This window comes from Watersipora subatra, chromosome 5, assembly GCF_963576615.1.
Source record: "Watersipora subatra chromosome 5, tzWatSuba1.1, whole genome shotgun sequence".
Taxonomy (NCBI): Eukaryota; Metazoa; Bryozoa; class Gymnolaemata; order Cheilostomatida; family Watersiporidae; genus Watersipora; species Watersipora subatra.
Genome location: NC_088712.1, coordinates 40,561,608 through 40,587,746, shown reverse-complemented (window position 1 = coordinate 40,587,746; position 26,139 = coordinate 40,561,608). Strand labels below are relative to the sequence as shown.

The window sequence follows — 26,139 nt, the reverse complement described above, 5'->3', positions numbered from 1 at the left end:
GACTGTGTCAAATGAACACGTGCTGATAGTTTCACATTCATTGATAAAAGCAGAAATGACATCAAATCATTCATGAATAACTTAATTAACCCTGGATTGGCTACTTTCAAAGTATTAAAACAAGTACCCTTCGCACATTGTAGAAATCATGTAGACAATTATTGCACTGAAAATGTTCTAATATGACATAAAAATACAATGTATGGACAAGCCCAGATTAATGTAAATATCTAGGAATGTACAGACGTGAAAATTTTAATGAAGTGATGTCAAATCTTGGCAGTAAAATAGCGATGTTTATCTGGTAATCGTGTGTAAAATTAATAAACCAAGAGTATAAAAGTTCCCGAAAATTATGGCAGATATATCTAAAGCAATTGGAGTGATACCTTGAAAGTGACTGCAATGAACGAATTTGCCCAACTTTAGACAAATAACTATAGAAAAACGAAAGGAAACCTATGGCTATGGAAAAAAACAATTTAAAAGCAACAGATCTAAACTGGTTCAACTGGTTCACATTATATTGCCACATCTTGGCGATGATGCCCCAATACTTCAGTAGTCGTTGATGATGACAATGTTCACACTATTACACACCCATCTGCGTTTGCATCAGCAAATACTCTGTAACGTAGCGTAATCATTTTTTAAAGATTTTCGCGGAAAAACCTCTTCGTTTTTGCGTGCTTGGATCAAATACTAGTCTCGCAGCAACTGTCATAAACAAAAATAAATAAATCACCTCAGTCGCGACAGCGAATCCCTATCGCTGAAATGGTTCACATTGAAAAGGCGGTGGTCGATGCTCGGCGAAATATTGGACAAGTATGGCAGCTGCAAACTTTCCCGACATATCCATGTTGCTTCGTCGATGCCATCAGTTTACAGTACACATAATCGAGGATGAACGCCAAAAGGAAAACGCCGTAATACATCAATACAGTGTGAACCAGCCATTAGCAAATGAAGCTTAAAATACTGCAACAGATTGACTTGCCAAATAACAACCAATTATTTTCCAGACTTATCAGTGTATATAGAAGTTGATTTCCTAAATTGGTCTGACATTGTAATGCCACATGATACCTAGACTTTCAACTATCTTGTTATGTGCCTGAGCAACCACCTACCGGTCTTTGTAGCAATAAAATGGGAAGGATCGACTCCGAATGTCTCATTGTCCAGGTTAAGAACAAAAGGAGCCGAAATGTCAATCTTCTGAAGAGAATCATAGCAAATGGTGACACGGCGGACCTTACTTTCTTTAGGGGCAGCTGATGCTACGTTACAGCTCAACGCTTGATTGATCAGGGGTGCTGTGATCTTGCTTATTAGAGAAAATTTCTAGAACAGTATCAAAAATTGGGCTGTTCAAATCAGCTAAGCACTCAACTAACCCGCTTAGACACAGAAGATAATTTAGGACAAACTATGGGAAGCTTTCATACAAAGAGGCTGGACAGACAAAGGCGGAAGATGGTATACACGGGCGTGGGTCAGAAGGTCAGATCTAGACTTAGTCAACACAAAAAGAAATAGAAATAGTTTCACAGAAATACAAATTCTATTTCTTTCAGAAATAGTTCTATTTAACAAAGACAGGTGTTACTGCTAGATTATTAGCTACAAATAAAAAAAATCTGTACTCAAACATTGTGTTGACACCACAACTGGCAACTAAGCCTTTTACTTCTGAGCACCTAAATTAAGACCATTTAGAGCTTTAGTATTTTTGTAACGGACCAACTGTGTATGATTGCATTCGTGGCTAAAAGACCTCTATCGTTTTACTTCAGCGAACCATTTGATGAAACTGCATAGCAATGAGTGCCATTATTTACAAAAGATTAAGCCAAAGTCATGAACGCTGCACATACCGAAAAAAACATGTATGTGAACGCCATGGCGCTGTATTTACAAACGTGTTGCATTTGTAAAAATTATTGCACAAATGTACAAATACCCACAAGTACCCACAAATAGATGTAAAAATACAGGACTGCACTGTATTTTTCAACTAGCTAATCAGAATTTTAGGGAGATAAATTTAACCTCTTTACAAGCGAAGGGATGCTAATGCTGCCTATATTTTGCAGTCTCCTTCGGGCGAAGCGACATTAATGCCATTTTGTCTTAGCCATTCTGCTAAACGGCTTTTCATATATGTCCAAGTATAAGACTGTATTAAACAAGGAACTACTTTTATTATAAAATATTAGCGAGACAGTGAATTATTTAATTATTATCCAATTATTATTATCAGTTATTAATTACTTTAAAGTGGCGTCACTTTCAAAGTTTTAAAGAAAAAACTGCAAAGCTTTGGCGTTAGAAAACGGACATGACATTTTAAAATGTTAAATACGTTTTTAACATTTAAAAGTTACAATACACCATAACATTGATCGCTATTATTTCATATTATTGTGGTTATTATTTTTGTAATTATTTGCAAGTACTGCGTGTGGATCACTTTCTATCTTGGCTTCATAATGATCAATGCATGTCAAAATGCCGAGCAAATAGAGGTGGCTTTCAATTAAAAGATGGCGCTGTATTTTTCGTTCACCTTTCTTTTCCTCTAACCATTCTTCTATAGTGGCATTCTATTAGAAGCGGCATTCAAATAAAGGTGGCATTCAAATGAAGGGGGCACTCAGATAAAAGGTTCATGGTAATCTCGATCTGGTTTTGGAATGATAACAGCCTCAAAAATGAAGAGGTGGCTTGAGTAAGATTTGATTGTGAATAATAAACTCCACCAATATATGGTATGTACATCTTACTTCTCTCAAGTCTACAAACCAATTGAATAAGCGATATTATTAAAAATCATTGAAGGCCGGTATGATGTCATGTCCCATATATCGCTGGTGGTAACTTGGCATCATGCAACGGTATAACTGTGAAATTTAACTTAAGTTTTGAGCATTAACACTTATGGCTGACATGCCACCATGTCATTGGTCACCAAAACTTGCTCCGGCAGTAATTAGTGCCCTTAGATTACAAAAACTACGTTCAAAGATTAATAATGACAACAGACCTTTTTATGTACGCAATCACTACATCATATATAGAAAAGGAAGTCTGTGCTAACATACCATGATATTTTTCTCTTTCCTTGAAGCACCCAACCTCGAGTTCATGATGCATCCCTGCAAAAGACAGGAGGACATGCATAGGAAAAACAGGAAGATGTATTTGCTTGCATAAAACAATAAGTTACCTAATTTATAAAATATATCAGAAGCTTGAAGGCCAGATTAAATCTCTGGAGCTAATACTAACTACCCTGATCACAGAATAAAAGACTAATTATTCAAGTGCCTACTATCTTTACTATAATCAGAGCCGTATTCATCTCACAACATGCTATGAAGGTTGAAAAAAGATTGCTTTCAATTGGAGTTGAACTCTCGACTTGTAGCTGGGTACGCCCACACTTCAATACCTGCATCATTATGCACTATTATTTCCTGCGCTCTATCGAGTCAGCCGCATTGGGCCTAGCAAATGATTATGCACTACTATTTCCTACACTCCATCTGCTCACCTGATGATCTTCCATAGTATATGAAACTGTTAGGGTACTAGTAACTGATAATATCAGGTCTTTCAATGACAAGTTAGCATATTTAATTCTATGTTTGAGAAGATGAGCTATGCACTCTTACACCCAACACCAGCTATGGCATGTTTTTGAGGAATACTGCCAACATATCGGTCAAAGGTTCTACAGACTAAAGTCATCATTGGACTATAGAGGAATATTACTCAATTGACCAATGCCCACAAAAATTACGCTCACTTACATTTCATATCGTAACAAAGCACAATTTCTGAAACTACATGACCAAAGTATGAAATTCGCGTTAGTTTTTCCCCAAATTTGTATATTTTTTATTTGCAATTTAAACATAGGCTTTAGTACAGGTTCCGTGAAGATGGTCAGCTTTTCTGACAAATCTTTTTTTGACACAAATCACATGCTGTAATTAGGGGCCTTCCTAGAGACAGCCATGACTGCATATGCAAAAAAGTTGAGCAAACAATGAGCGTTGTGTTTTTGTAAAAAAGCTAGGTACCTAACTAGCTTTTAACTAGCCCATTTAACAATAACACTTACAGAGCATTGTCCACCAGTAGTCCAGTCGATGCACTCTGGGTGGAATAGAGAAAGACAGGCTCTGCATTGGGCATAGGGAACTGTGTTAACCACCCCTTTACAAAGCTGAGAGCAGGGTTGTGGTTTCTGTAACAGATGTGGATGTGTTGACAGCTATACCTGGAGCCTAAATTCATAGTCAGAGTTCTCCTAAATTACATCAACTTTATTAATATAATCTCAAATGTAGCTAGATGATTATACCATTCCTATGTCATGCGAGTTTGTTCTGCGCATCTCCGTCATATGATTATTCTAACACATACATGATAAGCTAGCAAGCAATGCAACTAAATAGAATTGAACTATTGAATTATACTGAATACTAGATAAATGCCCGGCATTGCATGGATAATAAAAAACCTTTTTTCACTAAAAATTCACTTTTAACCAACATCTGCAACATTTACCATTTTAACTTTCAAATGAAAATGTTTGTTTATTTTTGTTTACTGTGTTTATTTCTGTTTACTGTGTTTATCTTTGTAATTAATAACATACCAGCTGCAGTGCCTACTACAGATCTATACAGACTGCAATAGTCATGTTGGCTAAATAAGTTGAAGCATTTTTCTTCCTGTTTGGCTTCACAAATGACGCTAGCTGCAGTGTTTAACGTGAAGTCATGAAAGATTGGCTTGTGCACTAAGTATGCGCCCAACTTATTAAATAGTATATCCAGTTGGATTGCGTAGTGTATTGGATAAACACCTGTCTGCAGAGCTGCAAACTCGGAGTTTAAAATCAGTTCTGAGCGATGTTTAATTCCTAAAACTTTGTTGCTGTATGAGGACAGGCAGACAGAATACAGACAAACATTGAGATTCATGTACATGTATATAGTTTGAATATTGAATTAGGCATCTTTGTACAGCCTGAAAGCTACCAGTTTGTAAAAATATGATATAACAAAAGAACTCACCGAAAATGAATTGAACATACTAAACACTAGAAATTCCCCTGTCATACAGCCCACGACCTGATAATGGAATAAGTGATAATGAAAAAAAGAAATGGTAGTGCTGGTTGTTGAAAAAGTAGTTGTCAGCAGGAATTGACAGAGTATAGTGTAAATGTTTCTCATTACATCCAGTACATGTGAGCTGTTATATGTTGTTGTCAAGTCTGCCTAGAAAGTTGTTACGCAGTTCTTGAAAATGAGGAATGTGATGAAGAGGGGCAGCATTGGGAAGAGCAATATTGTGTTGCGCAATATTTTCATGGACAATGATGTCCATAAAATCATGATCATCATCTGGAAACAAAGGGGCTGCCAAGCCCATGTCATTTACATCGCTTACAACATCTACTAAAGAATTATCTGAATCAGATGAGTTGTTGCTATTAATTTGAGTAGCGTGTTGTTGAACACTAGCATTTGATGTTGATGGTTGCTGTGAGGACCTTCTATTTATCCTCCTACTGAGCTGTAATAATTGAGAGACACGTGGACGGCCACTGCATCGGCCACGACGTGGTGTTCTGGGAAGTTGTATGTCCATGGTAGTTGTCAAGTTGTTTTGAAATTAAATTCAAAAAGTCAATTATGCAAAACAAAAGGTTGTAAAAAAATCACATCTAATCTACTACTATCTCAAACCTATGTTTTACAACAATAAAATAAATATTAATTAAAGCTGTAGGCCTAACCTACGCTAATGTATGTAATTTAACAACAGCAATAAGGAAATATGTTTATTATAGCTCTGAAATGCAATATTAGAAGTAAAATGGCAAGCTGCTGTGTAATATGCACAGTTTAAAAGTTGGTTGTGTTGAATGTAGAATGGTTTTGATGGCGATCTTTAACAGAAAGCAAGTATGAGCGTTCACGCGTTGTTTTCTGCAAACTGGAGCAAAATAAAAAATTTTTCTCGGCATAAAGGGGCATTGTAGTTCTACCGTAGTTTGTACATAGGATGTAAAGAATTTTGACTAACGTTTTAAATAATTTAATGAAACCTTTGGTAATTGGACAAAAAAACATAGGCTGATAAACTGTACCACAATTTCGTACCTGTAAATCAGTCTACGCCTCAAACGGTCTACGTTTATTACAGAAACCTTCGGATAAATTTGAAAAATTATTCTTATAATTAAATCTTATAATAATTTCATGAAATCGAATAATTATTCTTTTATTAAATATTTTTGCAAGATGTTAAAAACGGAAAAATGTTAGAAACCTTCGGCAATTAAACAATGCCATAGACTGGTGAAATGAGCACGTTTTTCTTGTGAAATGCGCACTGATTAATAGTTTGACTATCTGTCGCGCGGCTTTATTGGCGTATCATTGGCCGGTCTTAATTAAAATTTAAAAAAACTTCAAGTGTTTTATTGCGATTTCAGGCCAAATTAATCTGTCTATTTGTCTATAATCCGATCAGATAGGTAAGGTTTAGGATATTGTCTACAAATAATAAATACTTGGTAACATATTTAAATAGGTTTACATGTGTTTTGTATCGTTATTATACTTAAACGACTCTATCGAAAAATGGTTAAATTTGTTGATGGGATTTCGGTACAAGGGTTTGCGACGGTGTTGATGAATAATTTTTCTGAGTTGTGTGCACATATGCATTTATCATAAAACTCCCAACAATCGCTTCGCTCGTGTTTGGTCGTGGGATTACCGTAGGAAATATCTTCTCTTGTTTAATGACAGTTCTATAGTATAAAGATCTACAGCACATAGCTGAGAAAATTTGCACAGTGGGCTTTTCACTGATGACCTATATATGCGAGTTTGTGTATCCCGCTGTGATTGGTTAGCTTTTAATAAATGATTCTGTTGTGTTAGGTAGCTGCTGTCAAGCTAGTTACATGTCTATGACAATTAGAAGGATTTTACTTGACATCTTGCTCAGGTGGTTAGGATTTACTATAGACCCCATTGAGTGAACCATTAATTTAACAAACTGTCAACTTAATGTTTTTCTTATTGTGCCCAGTTTCTATAATTGGATGAAAACTCATCAGTAGCCTTACCACTAATGTTGAACCTTACGCGATCAACTCAGAGAGACAGTCCAATACCCGACATGTAAACTAAGCATAATGCAGCGTAAATGTCTCTTATGAATGAGCATCCCAAGGTTACAGTTACCCTGCTATACAGTTTTGTCACCTTACGATTTGGAACACAATACTTTTTTGTCCAAGCCATAAAACTTTTTTCTTGTCATACCATATTGATGAAATTTTTCTCGAAGTTAAAATTTGGCAGTCGTTGTGATGAAAACATCGAAATACCGATGATGGTGATGATAAGCTTTACGCAGAAATCTATCTCACAACGCTTGAAAGAGAGTTTCAATGCTCGCTCTCTCTGAGCTCAGCGTTATTCATCATCGGTTATAGTGAAAACAAAATGAGAAATAGCAATTTAGTTAGGCTACGACAAATTGTGTGTTTAGTAAGCTAAAATCATTTAAGTTATATTCAACGTTTATCTTATACGTCTGTCTCGAAAGTAAGAACTCCTTATGATACATACTGCACATAGAACATTGTAATGTTACATTTTATTGCAGATAATAGCCACTAAATAGGCTAAGTTACTGTAGATATTTATAGTTACTAAGGTTATCATACTATTTTGTTAAAACTATAAAAATATTTTGTCAAAATAAAATGTTGATACAATTTACCAGGGGTGTTTAGATATTATTATGGGTTTCTACCCCCTTACTATGGGTTTACCCCCTTCTATATATGATGCCAACACTGATAACAATTCGTATCAGTGTTGGCATCATTTTATGATACGAATTAAAACCGTATGGTGAGAGTCCACTATACTTAACTACACTATATTATACATGTATATATTATATATAATATATACATATTATACATGAATACATATAATATGTCATATATATATATATATATATATACCAAGGTTGTGAAGCATCAGAGTACTAATGCTTACTAGCACTAAGTACTACGCAATGCTACTGCACTACTAATGCAACTACATAGATATCCAGGCAGCTATACTGTAACTGTAATGCATTTTACATCCGGGCATCAGTGAGTACTTACCAATACGCCGTTGTGAATTTTTCCTGATAGTCACAACATTACTACAGAGAGAGTACAGCTGTATATATATATTAGTTGATATTTATATAGCAAACTATATTGATGGCACAAACTCATAGCAAAGAGAAATGATAACTATAAAAACCTAACCTTTATGAAAGCAGGTATCAACCGGGGTGAACTGACTACTTGAGCAGTGTGCTTAGGAGAAGACATGGGTGAGACCGACGGCTGTGAGTGGGTCATCAGGAATTGTTTAGCCCGAACGACACCACCCTTGTAGGCCATTATTTTCCTCAAAATCGGTCGATCCATATTGTCAGTACCAGGGCGTTCTAACAGAATGGCCGTGAGCATCGCATTTTTAGACTAAAACGATGACCAATAAAATCAAAATCGGGAGATGATGTTAAAATCAGGTTGTTTAAACACACAACCTTGCTGGCTGGTCCAGACTAATCAAGCAGAGATACGCCTTGAGATTATTTTGAATAAATTATTTTATTATTTATTAATTATAATTGCAGTGAGAATACATATACATATATATATGTATATATATATATAGCAGCCATATTGCAGTTCTGATGCTTCACAATCTTGGTATTTATTTATATACATGTATATGTCATATATATATATAAATACCAAGATTGTGAAGCATCAGAACTGCGCTGGATCATTTCAATGCAGTACTAATGCTTACCAGTACTACGTACTACGCAATGCTACTGCACTACTAATGCAACTGCATAGATATCCAGGCAGCTATACTGTAACTGTAATGCATTTTACATCTGGGCATTAGTGAGCACTTATCAATGTGTAGTTATGATTTTTTCTGATAGTCACAACATCCTTACTTAGAGTAAAGTTGTAGATACATAAGTTGATATTTATATATAAAAATAATACACAAAAAGCATAGTGTATATTTACGCTATGGACAACTCATTTTAAAGATTAACTTACATGGAGTTTTATCAGATGTTATCAGAAAGTATCCATATTTTTCTATCGTTTGAGATTGTTTTTGATGTTTGAGTTGACCTGACTGCACATTTCAACATTAGCATCGAAAAAACTTGACCACGGCTAAAATGCCCAGGTTCAAATAAAAATGTGGTTATGACGACTATAATTCCACCTTGGCAAAGAGACCGTCAGAATAAACATGCATAACTCTGCAAATCAACTCAATAACCGATATCAATAACGAGAGAGACAGGCAGAGCAACTCGTGACATCATTTCAGCACATAATTTTTCTTCCAAGGGTTTTAGGCGTGATCATTTGTTGTCGATTTTATTTTTGAAATATCCTGGCAGTCAGACCCCCAATAACATCAAAAACGATTGGAAGTGATAGAACAATACCGATACTTTCTGATAAAGTTCTGTGTAAGTTCCTTCTTACATAATCAACTATTTACTCATTGCAGTGATCAGTTCCAAGCACCACTGTGATTGCTGAATCTCTGTCAAGTGAAGACTCCATATATACAACATTTATTTAACACGTTTTTGGACTTTTAAAAATTTTCCGATTACAAGCGTAACCCAAGCTGTTATGTGGCTAGCAACTTTATTGCTGCTATGAACTTTTACTACTAGTATATTGCTGATATGTACTTTTACTACAAGTACATGTATAGTGCTGATATGTACTTTTACTACAAGTACATGTATAGTGCTGATATGTACTTTTAATACAAGTATGTTGCTGATATGTACTTTTAATACAAGTATGTTGCTGATATGTACTTTTAATACAAGTATGTTGCTGATATGTACTTTTAATACAAGTATATTGCTGATATGCACTTTTACTACAAGTATACTGCTGATATGCACTTTTAATACAAGTACGTATGTTGCTGATATGTACTTTTAATACAAGTATGTTGCTGATATGTACTTTTAATACAAGTATGTTGCTGATATGTACTTTTAATACAAGTATGTTGCTGATATGTACTTTTAATACAAGTATATTGCTGATATGCACTTTTACTACAAGTATACTGCTGATATGCACTTTTAATACAAGTACGTATGTTGCTGATATGTACTTTTAATACAAGTATATTGCTGAAATGTACTTTTAATACAAGTATACTGCTGATATGTACTTTTAATACAAGTATACTGCTGATATGTACTTTTAATACAAGTACGTATGTCGCTGATATGTACTTTTAATACAAGTATATTGCTGATATGTACTTTTAATACAAGTATATTGCTGATATGTACTTTTAATACAAGTACGTATGTTGCTGATATGTACTTTTAATACAAGTATATTGCTGATATGTACTTTTAATACAAGTATATTGCTGATATGTACTTTTAATACAAGTATATTGGCACTGAATCACAAAATTATTAAACTAAAACCCTAAAAACGGTAACACTACTTGAGATGGTAACACTTTCCGTGGACTTGACTAGAATTCATTGTTTATTCAGGTGTGGACATCAAATACCTGGACGTCAAAAACTTAGCATGGCCGTCTATCGGACAGTCAAATAAGAGAGAAGAAAATCTCTAAATAGTTGATGAGATTTGAACCTGATACCCTGAGCAACAGAAAGTGACAGTAAAGTTAGTGTCTGTCGAGTTCGGTGTTCTAGAAGGCTAAAAATATATATCATCTTTTTTTGTGGCATTTTTATACAAAATAAAATTCTTACAACGCTTGTTGTACAGCGACATATAGTTGAGCAGTGAAAAAGTTATTTTCAACAATTCTGTTTTTTGTACCTAAAATAAAAATGGCTGCAATTGTACAGAAACCTTCCTAACCGATAATGGAAGTAAGAATCTGTCTATAGAGTAGGACAAGTGGATGTACAGGCTACCTACGACAGCCGCCATATTTGCGCAAACTAACCTGAGTAGCTAAATTTGGGACTATATGGTTTCTCAATCTCTCATGGGGCTCTCAACTGCCAAGTTGGTAGTAATCATGATTTGAAGAGGTCAAAGGTTAGTAACCAGGCATTATAACAAGGATCAGAATGACAATCATAAGGTAAATTTAACCAAATTTAGACGCTGATGGCAAGTACCTTTTTATGAAGAAATGTCGGATCTTTCAACACAGCTGGTGAAGCGATCACCTCTGATGAGGAAGCTATTGTCGGAGTCGTCTTGGAACTGATAGTTGATGCTTCGGCTTTCTGTTTAACTGATAAGATTTATGACAATCAAATATATATAGCTGAATACAAATATGGCTTAGCAGACACTTTGGTAACCAGTTTCGATAGAGAGAGCAAAAGGCAGCAGTCACACCAAAATATGCAGTCAAAAGAACTTGTAACAAATGAGCTACGGTGGTGGGAATCAGCTAGCAACAGAACAGCCAACACAGAGAATGACTGAGTCCGGGTACGACCTGGACAGCCCGACGAGTGGCTCGACCAATGGCTATAAGCGGAGCCTAATAAGCCTAATACATAAGAGACAGGCTTCCCCATCAACACATCAATTTGAACGCTTCTACGCGAATTACTTGCATTTTTCACAGCGTAAATATATGTATAGTTATGTAAGTACAATTGTCAGACGTCAACCACGAGTTATTCTCTTGCCCGTTGGTGTGGTCAAGGGTCGAGCTGACTCGCTTTACACTTTAAAAGGCACTTGAAAATTTTAACGCATATAATAAACGCAATGTAATACATTATTAGAAATTATTGTTTATGAAAACTTCAGTGCTGCAACATTTCATTTACACAGAGACTAAAATGTATACACTTTTTTGATGGTGATATCATCTTCGCGATGTTATTACGGCTTTACTTATCACTGAATACACGCTACACGTCTATATACATAATAATTCAGTAATGTCATTTGACACTAAGTAATTCAGCATCCACAAAAAGCACAACTGTTTTTCATAACCAAAATATCACTGAAGTTTCGACTAGGCTTCAAACTAGTCAAACTATTTGAGACTGACCTGCAGCGAGTTTTCGACTGGTGAACTTTCCAGCCAGTTTAATAAACTCTTCAGGGTGCTTGTAGATACTGCGCTTGGCAAAACTGAAGTTGTTAGAGGTAAGGTTGCTTATGTCCTTGTCCATCACTAAAGGAGAGACAGCAGGTAGTAGTAAATGATAGAAGGTAAAACACAACTAGTGAAAAAATCACTACAGAAGGGTGATGAAGGAGCATGAAATGATCAGAGGTAAAATGCAGTAATATGAGGCGTTCCCACCACGATGTTAAACGTTATGAAAAGTAACTGAGTATTTTACAAACTCCATAAGTAGGATATAAGATTTTATTTTACAGACTTGCCTAAAACAACTCACTCACTTTCATCTCAAGTGTCGTGAGAGTTAAACAGAAAAGAAGTTACAAACCACAGATAGAAGACAATAAAAACTATACTAAAGTGACTGTATTTTTCAAGATGCCATAAATACTGTCATGTTAAGGTCATTACAGTCATAAGGGAATTGTAAGTAGCAAGAAAATGTTTTGAAATGCAATAAAATGGTTTAAATGGAATGATCAAAAGAAGAAACACAGCTAGGAATGTTAACCAGCATTCTATTAGGAACCACATACACACTGATATTCATTTAAATATTCATCTAGAGAAGCTGCTGTATTTGGGATATGCAGAACTCCAATGTACTTATTTCACTAAAATAAATGGTCTCTACACATGTATACGCTACTACAAGATTATAAGTAACCGGCTATTAACCACTGTTACATTAACGAGAACAACACAAAATTATCTAAATGAGGAGACAAAAGTCAATATTCAAGCTACTTACGGAAATCGGCAACTCTCACAAGAGATCTCTAAAAAGATAAACGAAACAGAACTGTGACAGACATGAGATCAGTGGGACTCATGTCAACACCACTGCCAAGTTTGAGGGAGATCCTGAGTATATTTTATGAATGTCTTTAGAAAGACAATAGTAAACACAGCTGATGTTATTAAAATCCTTACTCATACAATTGTGATATTAAATTCCTATAAAGGTGTTTTTTACACTAGACATTGTAGCACACTAATCTAAAAAGCATAATGATTTTTGCATAATCATTGACTTATTTATCTTCCCATTATGGATGAATCTGAAAACAAAGGATTGAATTTAGAACTTTGAATTAGAGAACAATTCTGATAATTGTGACGATCGATCCTCTCAAGTCACTCAAATCATGGCAACCACTACAGCAACAACGAAACAACAAATTGTTATTGATATATCATTATTAGTATTATTACAATTATTGTTATAATTATTGGAAAATTATTATTCGTTATTAGTAGTATTTTCAGGACGCTTCCTAGTGATCACTTTCTTTTGTGGGTTTACAAAGAACAAACAATGTCGAAGTGGCAGTCAAATAGAAAGTGGGCTGTATTTTGCAACCCTATTCATAGAGTGGTGGTCAAATTGAAGTGGCAATCAATGAAAGGTTTTATCGTAGATACGATTTTGCAACCAATAACATAAACCATTGCCATCGCTGCGTATAATCAGAAACAAACACGCAAAACAAGACCATACAATACGCTACGATATTCTATATTGTAGCATCAGAAATTTCTTAAACTGAAAACACAATGTTTTTCATCTCTGTGGAAGGATAAATATAAATATTCTGGGCATGGTTAATTCAGGTTTATTCTGGGTTAGTAACCACAATCTACAAGCATGGCTTTTAGAGTGTTCATTAAAAATAAACTATCAGACATTTAAAGACTCACCAATTTTACGGATCCATATTTTTCAGGAGCGTAGTAATAGGTATCGGCAGCTGTATGTTTTCTGTCAAGGTCACGAAGCCCTTCATTTCGGACATTTCGTATGACTATTTCTCGTATCCAGCCTGAAGTCAGACAGAAAACACATAGAGCTGCAGCAAATGACGCGTGTAGTGCAAAAACCTTTAGGCAGGACAGAAGCTACGCAGCCATTTTATGTTCCTTGAGTGAATTCAACAAAAAAGATCAAAAACCACAAAAACAGGACTTTCACAGTAATTCCTTTAATGTGGACAGCTTTCCACAACTAGAGTCTTCCAAACAAGAAGATTGACAAACATGGTTGAATTTTTCAGACTGTCACTGGAGTAAATGGATACCTTTCACACTTTTTATTCTTCAAGAGTTAAGGTGAAAGGAGGATATTATAATGATAATGGAACATAACTAGCATAAATATTTCACTCTACTTCATTAAATATTACTGTAAACAGGGACACAACATAGTAGGATAAACAATGATGGATAATAGCTAAGTGAACTCACCGTGTTTAAATGGAAGGATGAGTTCATCCGGCGTATTTTCCATAACCATAGATGGGTGAAGGTCATCATGTGTTACTACAAATAAATTGCATATAATGTACTGTGAGTTACCAACTATACTGTTACTAAAAGTCAATTATATATAATGTACTGTGAGTTACCAACTATACTGTTACTACAAGTCAATTGTATATAGTGTACTGTGAGTTACCAACTATACTGTTACTACAAGTCAATTGTATATAGTGTACTGTGAGTTACCAACTATACTGTTACTACAAGTCCTTTGTATATAGTGTACTGTGAGTTACCAACTATACTGTTACTACAAGTCAATTGTATATAGTGTACTGTGAGTTACCAACTATACTGTTACTACAAGTCAATTGTATATAGTGTACTGTGAGTTACCAACTATACTGTTACTACAAGTCAATTGTATATAGTGTACTGTGAGTTACCAACTATACTGTTACTACAAGTCAATTGTATATAGTGTACTGTGAGTTACCAACTATACTGTTACTACAAGTCAATTGTATATAGTGTACTGTGAGTTACCAACTATACTGTTACTACAAGTCAATTGTATATAGTGTACTGTGAGTTACCAACTATACTGTTACTACAAGTCCTTTGTATATAGTGTACTGTGAGTTACCAACTATACTGTTACTACAAGTCAATTGTATATAGTGTACTATGAGTTACCAACTATACTGTTACTACAAGTCAATTGTATATAGTGTACTGTGAGCTACCAACTATACTGTTACTAAAAGTCAATTATATATAATGTACTGTGAGTTACCAACTATACTGTTACTACAAGTCAATTGTATATAGTGTACTGTGAGTTACCAACTATACTGTTACTACAAGTCAATTGTATATAGTGTACTATGAGTTACCAACTATACTGTTACTACAAGTCAATTGTATATAGTGTACTGTGAGTTACCAACTATACTGTTACTACAAGTCAATTGTATATAATGTACTGTGAGTTACCAACTATACTGTTACTACAAGTCCTTTGTATATAGTGTACTGTGAGTTACCAACTATACTGTTACTACAAGTCAATTGTATATAGTGTACTATGAGTTACCAACTATAATGTTACTACAAGTCAATTGTATATAGTGTACTGTGAGTTACCAACTATACTGTTACTACAAGTCCTTTGTATATAGTGTACTGTGAGTTACCAACTATACTGTTACTACAAGTCAATTGTATATAGTGTACTATGAGTTACCAACTATACTGTTACTACAAGTCAATTGTATATAGTGTACTGTGAGCTACCAACTATACTGTTACTACAAGTCAATTGTATATAGTGTACTATGAGTTACCAACTATACTGTTACTACAAGTCAATTGTATATAGTGTACTGTGAGTTACCAACTATACTGTTACTACAAGTCAATAGTATATAGCGTACTACTGCGAGTTATGCCACAGGTCTATAAGAGAAGAAGCCATATTGTTAAAGTTTACAAAATAAGCAGCCAAATTCAATCATCAACTGCAATGATAAAGGATATTGAAAGTAAACTGTGCTAGCAATTCATCGAAGAGTTCTGATGCATTGATAAGCATACAATGACAACTAAGGGTATGCAACTTCTCTTATCAATATGATTATCTTGTACCATCGTATCCCCTAATTCTCACAAATACTCCTATAACCCTTCTACAATTGTCAAGGCGTTCCAATAGAAAGCATTATATGCATACCAGCAAACATACGCCACTCCGAAAGGGACTATGCTAATGCTGAGTGTTTTTTTAATAATATTCCTGAAAGCAGCTTGAATCGCATTGAATACTTCACACTTTACACCTACCTACAGTTCACATCTATTAAATTATAACTTGGATCGACAATTGGATTGGATCGTGCAGTTGCAGAAGACAAATCCATACACTGCAGTAGACATTCACACAAAGTGCAGCAGAGAAGACATAACTATTACAATTGGAAGTAACTACTTATAACCAAAATATGTAGGATTTTCTTAGAAACACTGTAGTTGTAATAGATGACAATTACAAATTAAACATGGCCGACTCACTACTGTGCCTGCTGCTTGATGTGAGGACTGGAGGAGGTCTTCGCCTGAAGGAGTCGGCTTTGGACCTCAACGGCTTGCCAGGTCTTTCCTGTGTCCATTCTCCTTTAGTTTCCGTTGTAGCATGATCTGTATACGCATTAGTCAATAAGTGTTTTTTACGACTCTCCCTAACGACATTACAAATTGAAAAATGGCTTATCAAAGACGATAGCTAAAAAGCCAGCAAAGTAGGCTTGCTAACCAGTTCTGTAAAAGTAACTTGCTAAGCGGGGCATGAACTTTAGGTCATCGCGTGAAAAAGTGAAACTACAGCTACACAAATGATAACATGTTGGCAATTCTGACTGATAGCTTCATGTTAGTTACCTATATAACTAGCCTTCAAAACCTGCCAAAGGATCGAAATGAGCATCTCCAATGCCCAAAATGGAAATGTCAAAATATTACGCATTGATGTTTTGACAAACAATAACGCTAAAAATGTTTATATTATTTTGTTTGTAGTAATCTTAAATTGACACAACCAGCCAAACACATAATGACAACACACAAAAATAAATAGTTAACAATAAAAATTTCAATTTCAGTTCAAAATACCTGTGTGAAATTTACACAGTCTCACCATGTTATTACAGCTGCATAGTTCAGTGACAGCATTCCTAATGAAAAAAAAACAAGATAACTTGCTGTTTTGTAATGCAGCCTTCATCCCCATTTCAACTTTCTCCACTTGCAAGTCTCATCATGTAAATTAACCAACAAAATCTCGTTGAAATCACTTATTTCGCAAATAGTGAAATTTCTTTGCTATCAGATCTGCCTAAACAATGTTAAACTGATTGAAACTTTGGTAAATTATTCAAAGTTGCAATTTAAAAATTGCAACGATAAAAACTATGTACTGATACATTACCAGCCTATATTGAGCCCGACTAATAATGGCATAATGACGATCAATACAATCTGTGCATCTTGATACCTACCACTGATAACTTACCTTTGCTGCTCACTCGCATTGGTCTGAACTCATCATCTTCTTCATCGCTTTCAATCTCCTTTGCGGGTACTTCGATGGGTGTGACAACCGCACAGTCAGTAAGAAGAGTATCAATATCTAGAGAAAAGAAGTAATTTTTATTTGTAGTCTTTCTATGATCTGTAAATTCAAACCTATAATTTTTTTTATTTTTAAATAGTCTAAACTGCCTTGCCTCTAGTTTTAAACTAGGTATCAGTTTCTTTTGATAATATTGGGCTATGTGTGTTTTATGTATGATCTCATTATAACGCAATAAACAATCACGTACACACACATGCAAGTGTACAAACACGCACGCACGCACACACACACAGGAAACTATCGCAAATGTAACAAGTCCATTGAATAAGCCTAATAATATATATTATATATATTATATATATATAAGCCTAATGTGTGATAATAAAACCACTGTTAATAAAACTATTCTATTCTGCGGAACAACTGTAGCTTTTTGGAATATGTTGGCAACGAATGTTTATGGTCAGCAGAAAGTAAGAAGAGTATCAATATCTAAAGAAAAGAAGTAATTTCTATTTTGTAGTCTTTCTATGATCTGTAAATTCAAACCTATAATTTCGAGTATTTTTAAATGGTCTGGGCTGCCTTGCCTCTAGTATTAAACCAGGTAACAGTTACTTTTGCTAACAGTACTTTATATATTATCTCACTATAGCGCAATAAACACACATAAACACACATAAACACACATAAACACACATAAACACACATAAACACACATACATACGCATAAACACACATAAACACACATAAACACACATACATACGCATGCTCACACACATGAAATTATTGCAAATGTAACAAGTCAAGTGAATAGGCTTAATGATAAGTTGTGATAATAAAACAACTGCAAACATGTTGGCAACAAATGTTCATGGTCTGCAGAAATAATTAACACACAGAACTTTGATGATAAACCATCAACAATGGTTAGAAATCAAACCTGGCCCTTGTATGGTGTGACCATCTTCGGATAGACTTTCTGACGAATTATTATTCGCCGATCGTGGAGCTGTTTGTTTACGTCTCTGCTTTGATGGTTCCGAACTGACTTGAGAAGATTTAAGAGAGCTGACAGGTGGTACAAACTTATGAAGAGGTGGAGGTGTAACTAAAGCTGGGTTACCATCTGTAAGGGTTGCATCAGAGATTGATGAAGTTGTAGCGATAGAAAAGTCAGGGTTCACATCCTTTGCTCGCTTGTTGACTAGTAGCTTTCCAACAACAGAGTCTAGATTTGATGACTTACTTTTGCTAGCATATAATGAATCAGAATCTGAGTGATTCCCATCAACTGGTTCATCTTCACTATCTGATGAGAGACACTCAACATTATCTGTGCTATTAGCTCTAGACATTCTTTTTAATGGCGGTGGAGCCCTTGACATAGCTTGCTGTAAATCTGGTCTCGCCTGCATTGGGGGTGGTGGAGGCGATGACAATTCATTATCTTTACCGAAACTGTCTGCTTTTACAGTTGAGACACTAAAGACATTTCCGACTGCTTCTTTTTTTCTTTCTGCCATCGAATCCGTACTCATACTTTTCGATCAAAGCTATCAACCTAAAATGGAAAAAAAACTACAGAGTAAGTATTCCCGTTACATATGTATGTAAAGTAATATGTGACATTTTGGCTTTCTTCAGTCATAAACATAGCACATAACTTTCATTCATCTCGACAAACCTCCAGCAAAATACGTGCAACTTTCGCTAACCAGATGAGATTCAAAAATAGATGCAACACCTTTAGCAATTTATTCTGAACAGCAAATACAACGAATTTGCCGTTATTTATCAGCACTTATCAGCATGATAAGCCAGCATTTATCAGTAGTGTCTCACTATGTCACGACTATATGTTATAGAGCAGCACGTTAGAAGCATCGGTATGTTACGGGAGCAGTTAGCAAGCAATCTTTGATTTTAGTTCTCTGACAGTTCGTGGTAGGAAGCTGTTATGGTACACTGATTTGTTGGTGAATACTGTAGGAGGTTCTTCCCTTGCTGCAGCCCTAGTCATCGCGATTTCAGTAGGGTGGTCTTGTATAAGTTCATCATATGAGCTTGACAAAGCATTATGGTTGTCTTCATTAGGAAAAATGTGGTACAAGAGAGTATGTCTTATTTTCATACGTCTATCTGCAAGTGTGCCAATCTAGAGCTTTTCTCCAACCCAACCTGCTTCAGACTCTACACAGGACCATGGCTAACAACAATCAGGAATCAACTCTAAACACTAGAGAACATGCCAGGTTACTACATAGTAAATTTATGCCCTTGTTAGATGATTTTATTCCACCTGTTGATTGTTTAAATGTGTTACATCACAATGCTCAATCATTGAAACCTAAAACTGATTACTATCTTTCACTACCCAATCTTAACTTTTATGACAATAGTTTTAGTGAAACGCGGTGTAAACCAGATTTACCAGATGAAGTAATTAAATTTCCAGGTTACACAATTTTCAGAGAAGACCGTAAACACAAGACAGGTGGTGGCGCTGCTATTTTTATTAAATCACATTACCAATCTGAGAGGCTATGTTCTCTATCAAAACAAATGCCAACCTGTGAATCTGTTTGGATCAAAGTTTCCACTAGTAAGTCCACTTCCGTTAAAGGGTCAATTTATGCTCCACCAAACATGAACAAAGCTCAGTTTCTCTCCGAATTGTCTGATGTACTCAGTAACACTATCCTTAACCGAGCAAACATTATTCTTATTGGGGGATATGAATATAAATTGGAATACAGATGTTTTTAAAGATACACTTTTTGACATAGCAGCATTTTCAAACTTAATTCAAACAGTTCAAGGCTGTACGTATGTGTCACCCGTACTTGGCAAAGAGTCTTTACTAGACTTATGTTTCATGTCTAGAACACTAAATCTCTGCTCTAGTAAAGTTTTAGTGACAGATTTATCTGATCACTATGCGACATCAATATCTGTCTACAATCATAAACAGAAGTCTCGGCGAAAACTAATTGAATGTAGAAATTTTAAAAAACTTGCTGAACATCTACCAAACACAAAAGACAATACATTTTTAAACGAATTAGCTCAGACCAATGATGTCGATAGTCAAGCAATATTAATTGAAGAGTGGGTTAATTCTCTTGTAGTTGAATTAAACAGTTACGAGTTCGTGGAGACTCTCCACCTTGGTTAAATTCTGATCTAAAAAAACTAGTTGCTATGAAAAACAGGTTTTACAAGAAAGTGGTGTGCTCCGATAGACCTAGGCAGTGTCTAAACAGTGGATGGGCACAATATAAAAAATTCCGAAATTTTGTTCAGCAAAACATCAAACAAGCAAAACGTGATTACTATAACAAACGTTTGAGCACTAATGCCAAGACATTTTACAATGAAATTAACCCACTACTTGCAAAATCTAAAAAATGAGCTTCCAAAGTTTTCCTAGAAAATGACGGAATTACTGAAAAAGACCCAAAAAAGGTTGCTATGATTTTAAACAAATTTTTTACAGATATATATATAGCCCAGCTCCTAATATTGCACTAACATCGTTACAAACATCTGAGCATAAATTTAAATTCGAATCTGTAACTGAAAGAGAAGTCCAATCTGTCTTCAGAACCCTTAAACCAGGAAAACGAGGCGGAGTCTTATCTATTCCTTCTGAAATATACATAAAACTAGCTCATAGCCTAATCCCAGCTTTAACACTTCTGATTAACAATTGCTTTAAAACCCATAAATTTCCTAACATTTACAAAAAAGCTATTGTCACGCCTCTATTTAAAAAAGGAAACCCCTTGAGCTGTAATAACTACAGACCCATATCTTCACTTCCCATTTTGTCTAAGATTGTTGAAAAGATTATATCTTTACAGATTAAATCATTTTTAGATGCAAACCAAAAACTTTCAAGTAGACAATTCTGTTTTCGAAAGTGGACCTCAACAGCACAAATGCTTCATTATATATTTGACATTATTACTTGTAACCTTGATAAAAAAGATTCACAATATGTAGCCTTGGTGTCTCTTGACATAAAGAAAGCATTTGACACGGTTGACCACTCCCTTCTAGTTGACAAACTTAGTTATTTCTTTTCATTTAGTTCATCAGGTACTAAATTAATTCAGTTTTATTTGACCAACCGCAGCCAGGCAATGAAAATTGGTAATACTCTGTCAGAATTTTTAGCTATTCGTAAAGGTGTCCCTCAAGGATCTATTTTAGGGCCTTTACTTTTTAACATGATGGTTAACGACATGTTAAATAAAAATCCAAATGCTTACTCCTATGCAGATGATACAGTAATTATTTCTGCAGCAAGTACTCAGATAGATTCTCAGATGCTATCAATAGAACAATTTAATAAAAAGCAAAACTGGTACCTATCTAATGGGTTATCTGTGTTGAAAAAACACGATTTATTATTTTCTCGAATCGAGCAGTTGATTATAATAGAACTTTGAAGCTATGCAACACTGAAATCCAAATTGAACACAATATAAAATTACTTGGGGTCACAATTGATGCAAATTTTGGTTTCAGTACACATAAAACTAACAGTGACCAAGGCAAAACAATGCTTATATGCTCTTCGTAAGATTCGACATCTTTTGTCTGTTGAAGATGCTAAATTAATATATACTTCAATAGTCCGAAGTCGTCTTGAATATTGTGCGACTTTGCTTATGTTTCTTGGTAAATGTCATTCAGACCAAATTGAGGCTTGCCAAACTAAAGCGGTGCGAATAATATGCAAAGCACCTAAATCCTTCTCAGTAACTGATGGTCGTCGATTATTAGGCCTACATACTCTTGCCAGGCGGCATTCTTTCTTTTACAGGCAGTTGATAGGCAAAGTGGAGGTAGCTACAGTGGCCAGTGCTCCATACCAATATGTTCAACAGGATAGTGAGAGACACCAAATAAGCCTAAGATTACAATGCTCATTAATAACACCATCTATTAATAAGAACTATGGCAGACAATCTTTTAAATATAACGCTATCAAGATTATGAAAGAAGAGATATTAGATCCTGTGAATGAGTTGTCATTTGATATTGATTAACTGTCCATACTGTGACTACTGACCATTCTATATTATATTTACTAACAATGGTATACTAACAACATTGAATTAAAATTGTTAAAAACCATCGGTTGTCACTTTACAACCATAACTGACATAAGAATAGCAGAGTATTGTGTCATCCGCGTTAAAAAAACTTAAAAAATGACTATACTAATTACTAACTTGGAATCTAAATACTCAATCAGCTCAGCTTGCATATATATATATATATATATATATATATATATATATATATATATATATATGCAAAACAACATATATGTTGTTGCATATATATATATATATATATATATATATATACATATATATACTCAGCTCAATCAACGACCTTATTACCTTCTTATAGAAATCATATTATTGCAGCCATTATCAATTTTATTCTCAATTATCATATTATACCACATTATATTAGCTTTAATTTTTAACTATGAGGTCAGCAGAACACTATTTTCTCATGAAAACCTCAATAAATAATATTCACAAACAAACAAATATATCACAAGTTGACCAACATATCACCAATGATATACAGCCCAAATGGGGCTGTATATGATTGATATCACCCATGAGTTTGTGAAGTCACACATTTAGGCTCATAGTAAATGTGCATGTGTGACTGGGGCAAAAACATAACAGCTCACGTTAATATGCGTTGAACCTAACACTTTCCAAACATTATTATGATACAGCTAATAAATATTGCTGGGGCTTTGTATGCAAATAGCGCGATTATGGATACTCCTTTGCTGATTAGACACTACAGGGTCTAACTTAAGGGTCCAAATTACTACTTTTACCTCTGGGTTTTTTCGAATGCTTTCACAGATGATACCATATCCAATTATCCTACAATAATAAACATCAGACAACCGTTAACTTTCATAACACACAGCTGCACTAAACGATGCCTCGTTGTAGCATTTAAATAATCGAAACGTTAAAAAAATTGGTACGCGAAAATTTCCTAACTCTCGAGATACGCAACCTAGTCGCCCCGAAAAGTGTCGGATGAAATTTTAATACGTAATACGCCGGCGCCAAGTGCAGATAGTCTTCGTCACTGTCCCGCCGTTTGTATCAATTATTATACTGTTACATGCTGCGAATTTTTGTCGTGCTTTTCTTCGTAGCATGTGAATGATTTCAAACGTTGACTATTTAATTCTTCGAGACCATTCAATTAATTGGGGGTTGTTCTAAAAAATATCGTTTCAACGACCAAGCAGTGTCGTTTAGGGCGGGTGTTTCTATAAAAGTCTATCTCTCAGCTGACGTTTCAGGCGGGAAATCTAATATAATCAGTGTTACATTTCGTCAGCCAATCATGGGGCTGTTTTATCGAAAGTGGCGGTTCACATTTGACGTTTCAGGCGGGGAAAGTTAATAGTGTTGTTACTGTTCGCCGGCCAATCATGGCAGGTTGTCCGGTAAAAGCTAGTTCTCAGCAGAAAAGTCTTGCTGTTGTTATGCAGGCGTCTCCTACGTACCTGGTGAAATTTATAAACAATCTATTTAGGCATAGATGACGAGCAATGAGATGTCAGTAAAATTATTTAGACAGGTAAATGATTTGAGGAGTAGCTGCCAAGCAAGACTAATACTGAAACCAATGATATACAGCCGTTATATAATGATATACAGGGCTGTATATCATTGCTGAAACGATGTTTTTTTTTGTTTTTCCAAAGTATAAAATAGGATTTACTCCAAGGATTGACTAGACATCCAAAGTCAATTGCCAACCCCAACCAAGAATTCTTGCCCCAACAGTGACCTACATGCCACCAAATGTTATAGTCTCCGAGAACTTCTTCTCTGTTTTGTACATCGACCATTGAAAGGTTGTTTGTAGCTCCTCTTTTCTTATAAAGCTGTTGGCCCTTTTCAAAGAAGAGAAGAACACTGCCGACATTTTTTCACAATATCTCCCTATCAAAATTCCCGGGTATTTCGTCACAAAACATGACTGTTTCGGTTTAACAATAAGCAGTCTAAAAGTCATCTATGGCGAAATAGATTGTTTATAAATTTCACCCACATCCCTGACTATGTTACAGGAACTTAGGTTAAGGAAGCTAGCTCGGCTATAGAAGGAAAAGTCTCTAACACAGGCTGGCAGGATTATGTAGCTTTCTCAGCTTATTGTAGCTTTTTCAGCTTATTGAGGTCCCTAAGTATATATATACAAGGGTGAATTAAAGAGCATTTTTCTTCCTGCTTCAATCTAGTGAAACTAGGAAGTGCTTACAAAACACTCACAAAAACCTGCTTTATTTTGTCTCACTCCTATCTTGTGTGTTGTTGTTTGAGAAAATAATAAATAATAATGATCTATTTGGAATGGTGTATCATCAATCATTTTGCTACTAACTCATGCTGAGGTTAGCAGTTGCTGAGTGGAGTCTTGTGAATTGATGAAACAACCACAACAACCTGTGCATCACTAGCCTGTATATAAACCTCGGTTTGGCTTGTATACAGGCTAGTACATCCCAGAAAAAAAAACACAAAGTTCAGCATCATTGTTAATGAACTTCATGTTCTCCTTCCATAGTGGGCTGGTTTTTCTGTGTGTTCTTGTTTATTAAGCTTATTTACCGCAAGTTTCATTTTATTATGAAATATTTGCGTTAAAATATAAATATACACTCCCATCCCTTTATTTCTTTATTGAAATATAAATATACACTCCCATCCCTTTATTTCTTTATTGAAATATAAATATACACTCCCACCCCTTTATCTCTTTATTGAAATATAAATATACACTCCCATCCCTTTATTTCTTTATTGAAATATAAATATACCCTCTCACCCCTTTATCTCTTTATTGAAATATAAATATACACTCCCACCCCTTTATCTCTTTATTGAAATATAAATGTACACTCCCACCACTTTATCTCTTTATTGAAATATAAATATACACTCCCACCCCTTTATCTCTTTATTGAAATATAAATATACACTCCTACCCCTTTATCTCTTTATTGAAATATAAATATACACTCCTCCCCCTTTATCTCTTTATTTAAATATAAATATACACTCCCACCCCTTTATCTCTTTATTGAAATATAAATGTACACTCCCACCCCTTTATCTCTTTATTGAAATATAAATATACACTCCCACCCCTTTATCTCTTTATTGAAATATAAATACACACTCTTACCCCTTTATCTCTTTATTGAAATATAAATATACACTCCCACCCCTTTATCTCTTTATTAATATTGTCATTTGTTGTGTAAGAGGTTGAGTGTGATGAAAAAATGTTGATTGTGACTGCCTAGATTTATTAAGATAGAAGGTTAGCTTAAATCTCAGTCAATCGATAATTATGACAGGCCTGACCAAAAGCAAGGAATAATTTGATTACTAGCTAAA

The 26,139-nt window shown here is 34.9% G+C and overlaps 1 protein-coding gene across 1 annotated transcript in view; it reads right to left on the bottom strand.

Moving 5' to 3' along the window:
• LOC137397364 (uncharacterized) overlaps positions 1-18,435 on the bottom strand; it is a 32,000-nt gene extending 13,565 nt beyond the window's left edge. The window contains exons 1-12 of the mRNA XM_068083653.1: positions 18,432-18,435; positions 17,602-17,718; positions 16,605-16,730; positions 14,520-14,594; positions 13,977-14,098; positions 13,027-13,054; positions 12,198-12,323; positions 11,299-11,417; positions 8,375-8,593; positions 4,133-4,258; positions 3,108-3,161; positions 1,134-1,347 (exon numbers count right to left, since the gene is read on the bottom strand). Coding sequence (XP_067939754.1) covers positions 1,134-1,347; positions 3,108-3,161; positions 4,133-4,258; positions 8,375-8,593; positions 11,299-11,417; positions 12,198-12,323; positions 13,027-13,054; positions 13,977-14,098; positions 14,520-14,594; positions 16,605-16,730; positions 17,602-17,718; positions 18,432-18,435 — 1,330 coding nt within the window. The remainder of the gene's footprint in view (positions 1-1,133; positions 1,348-3,107; positions 3,162-4,132; positions 4,259-8,374; positions 8,594-11,298; positions 11,418-12,197; positions 12,324-13,026; positions 13,055-13,976; positions 14,099-14,519; positions 14,595-16,604; positions 16,731-17,601; positions 17,719-18,431) is intronic.
• Between the last annotated feature and the right edge of the window lie 7,704 nt (positions 18,436-26,139).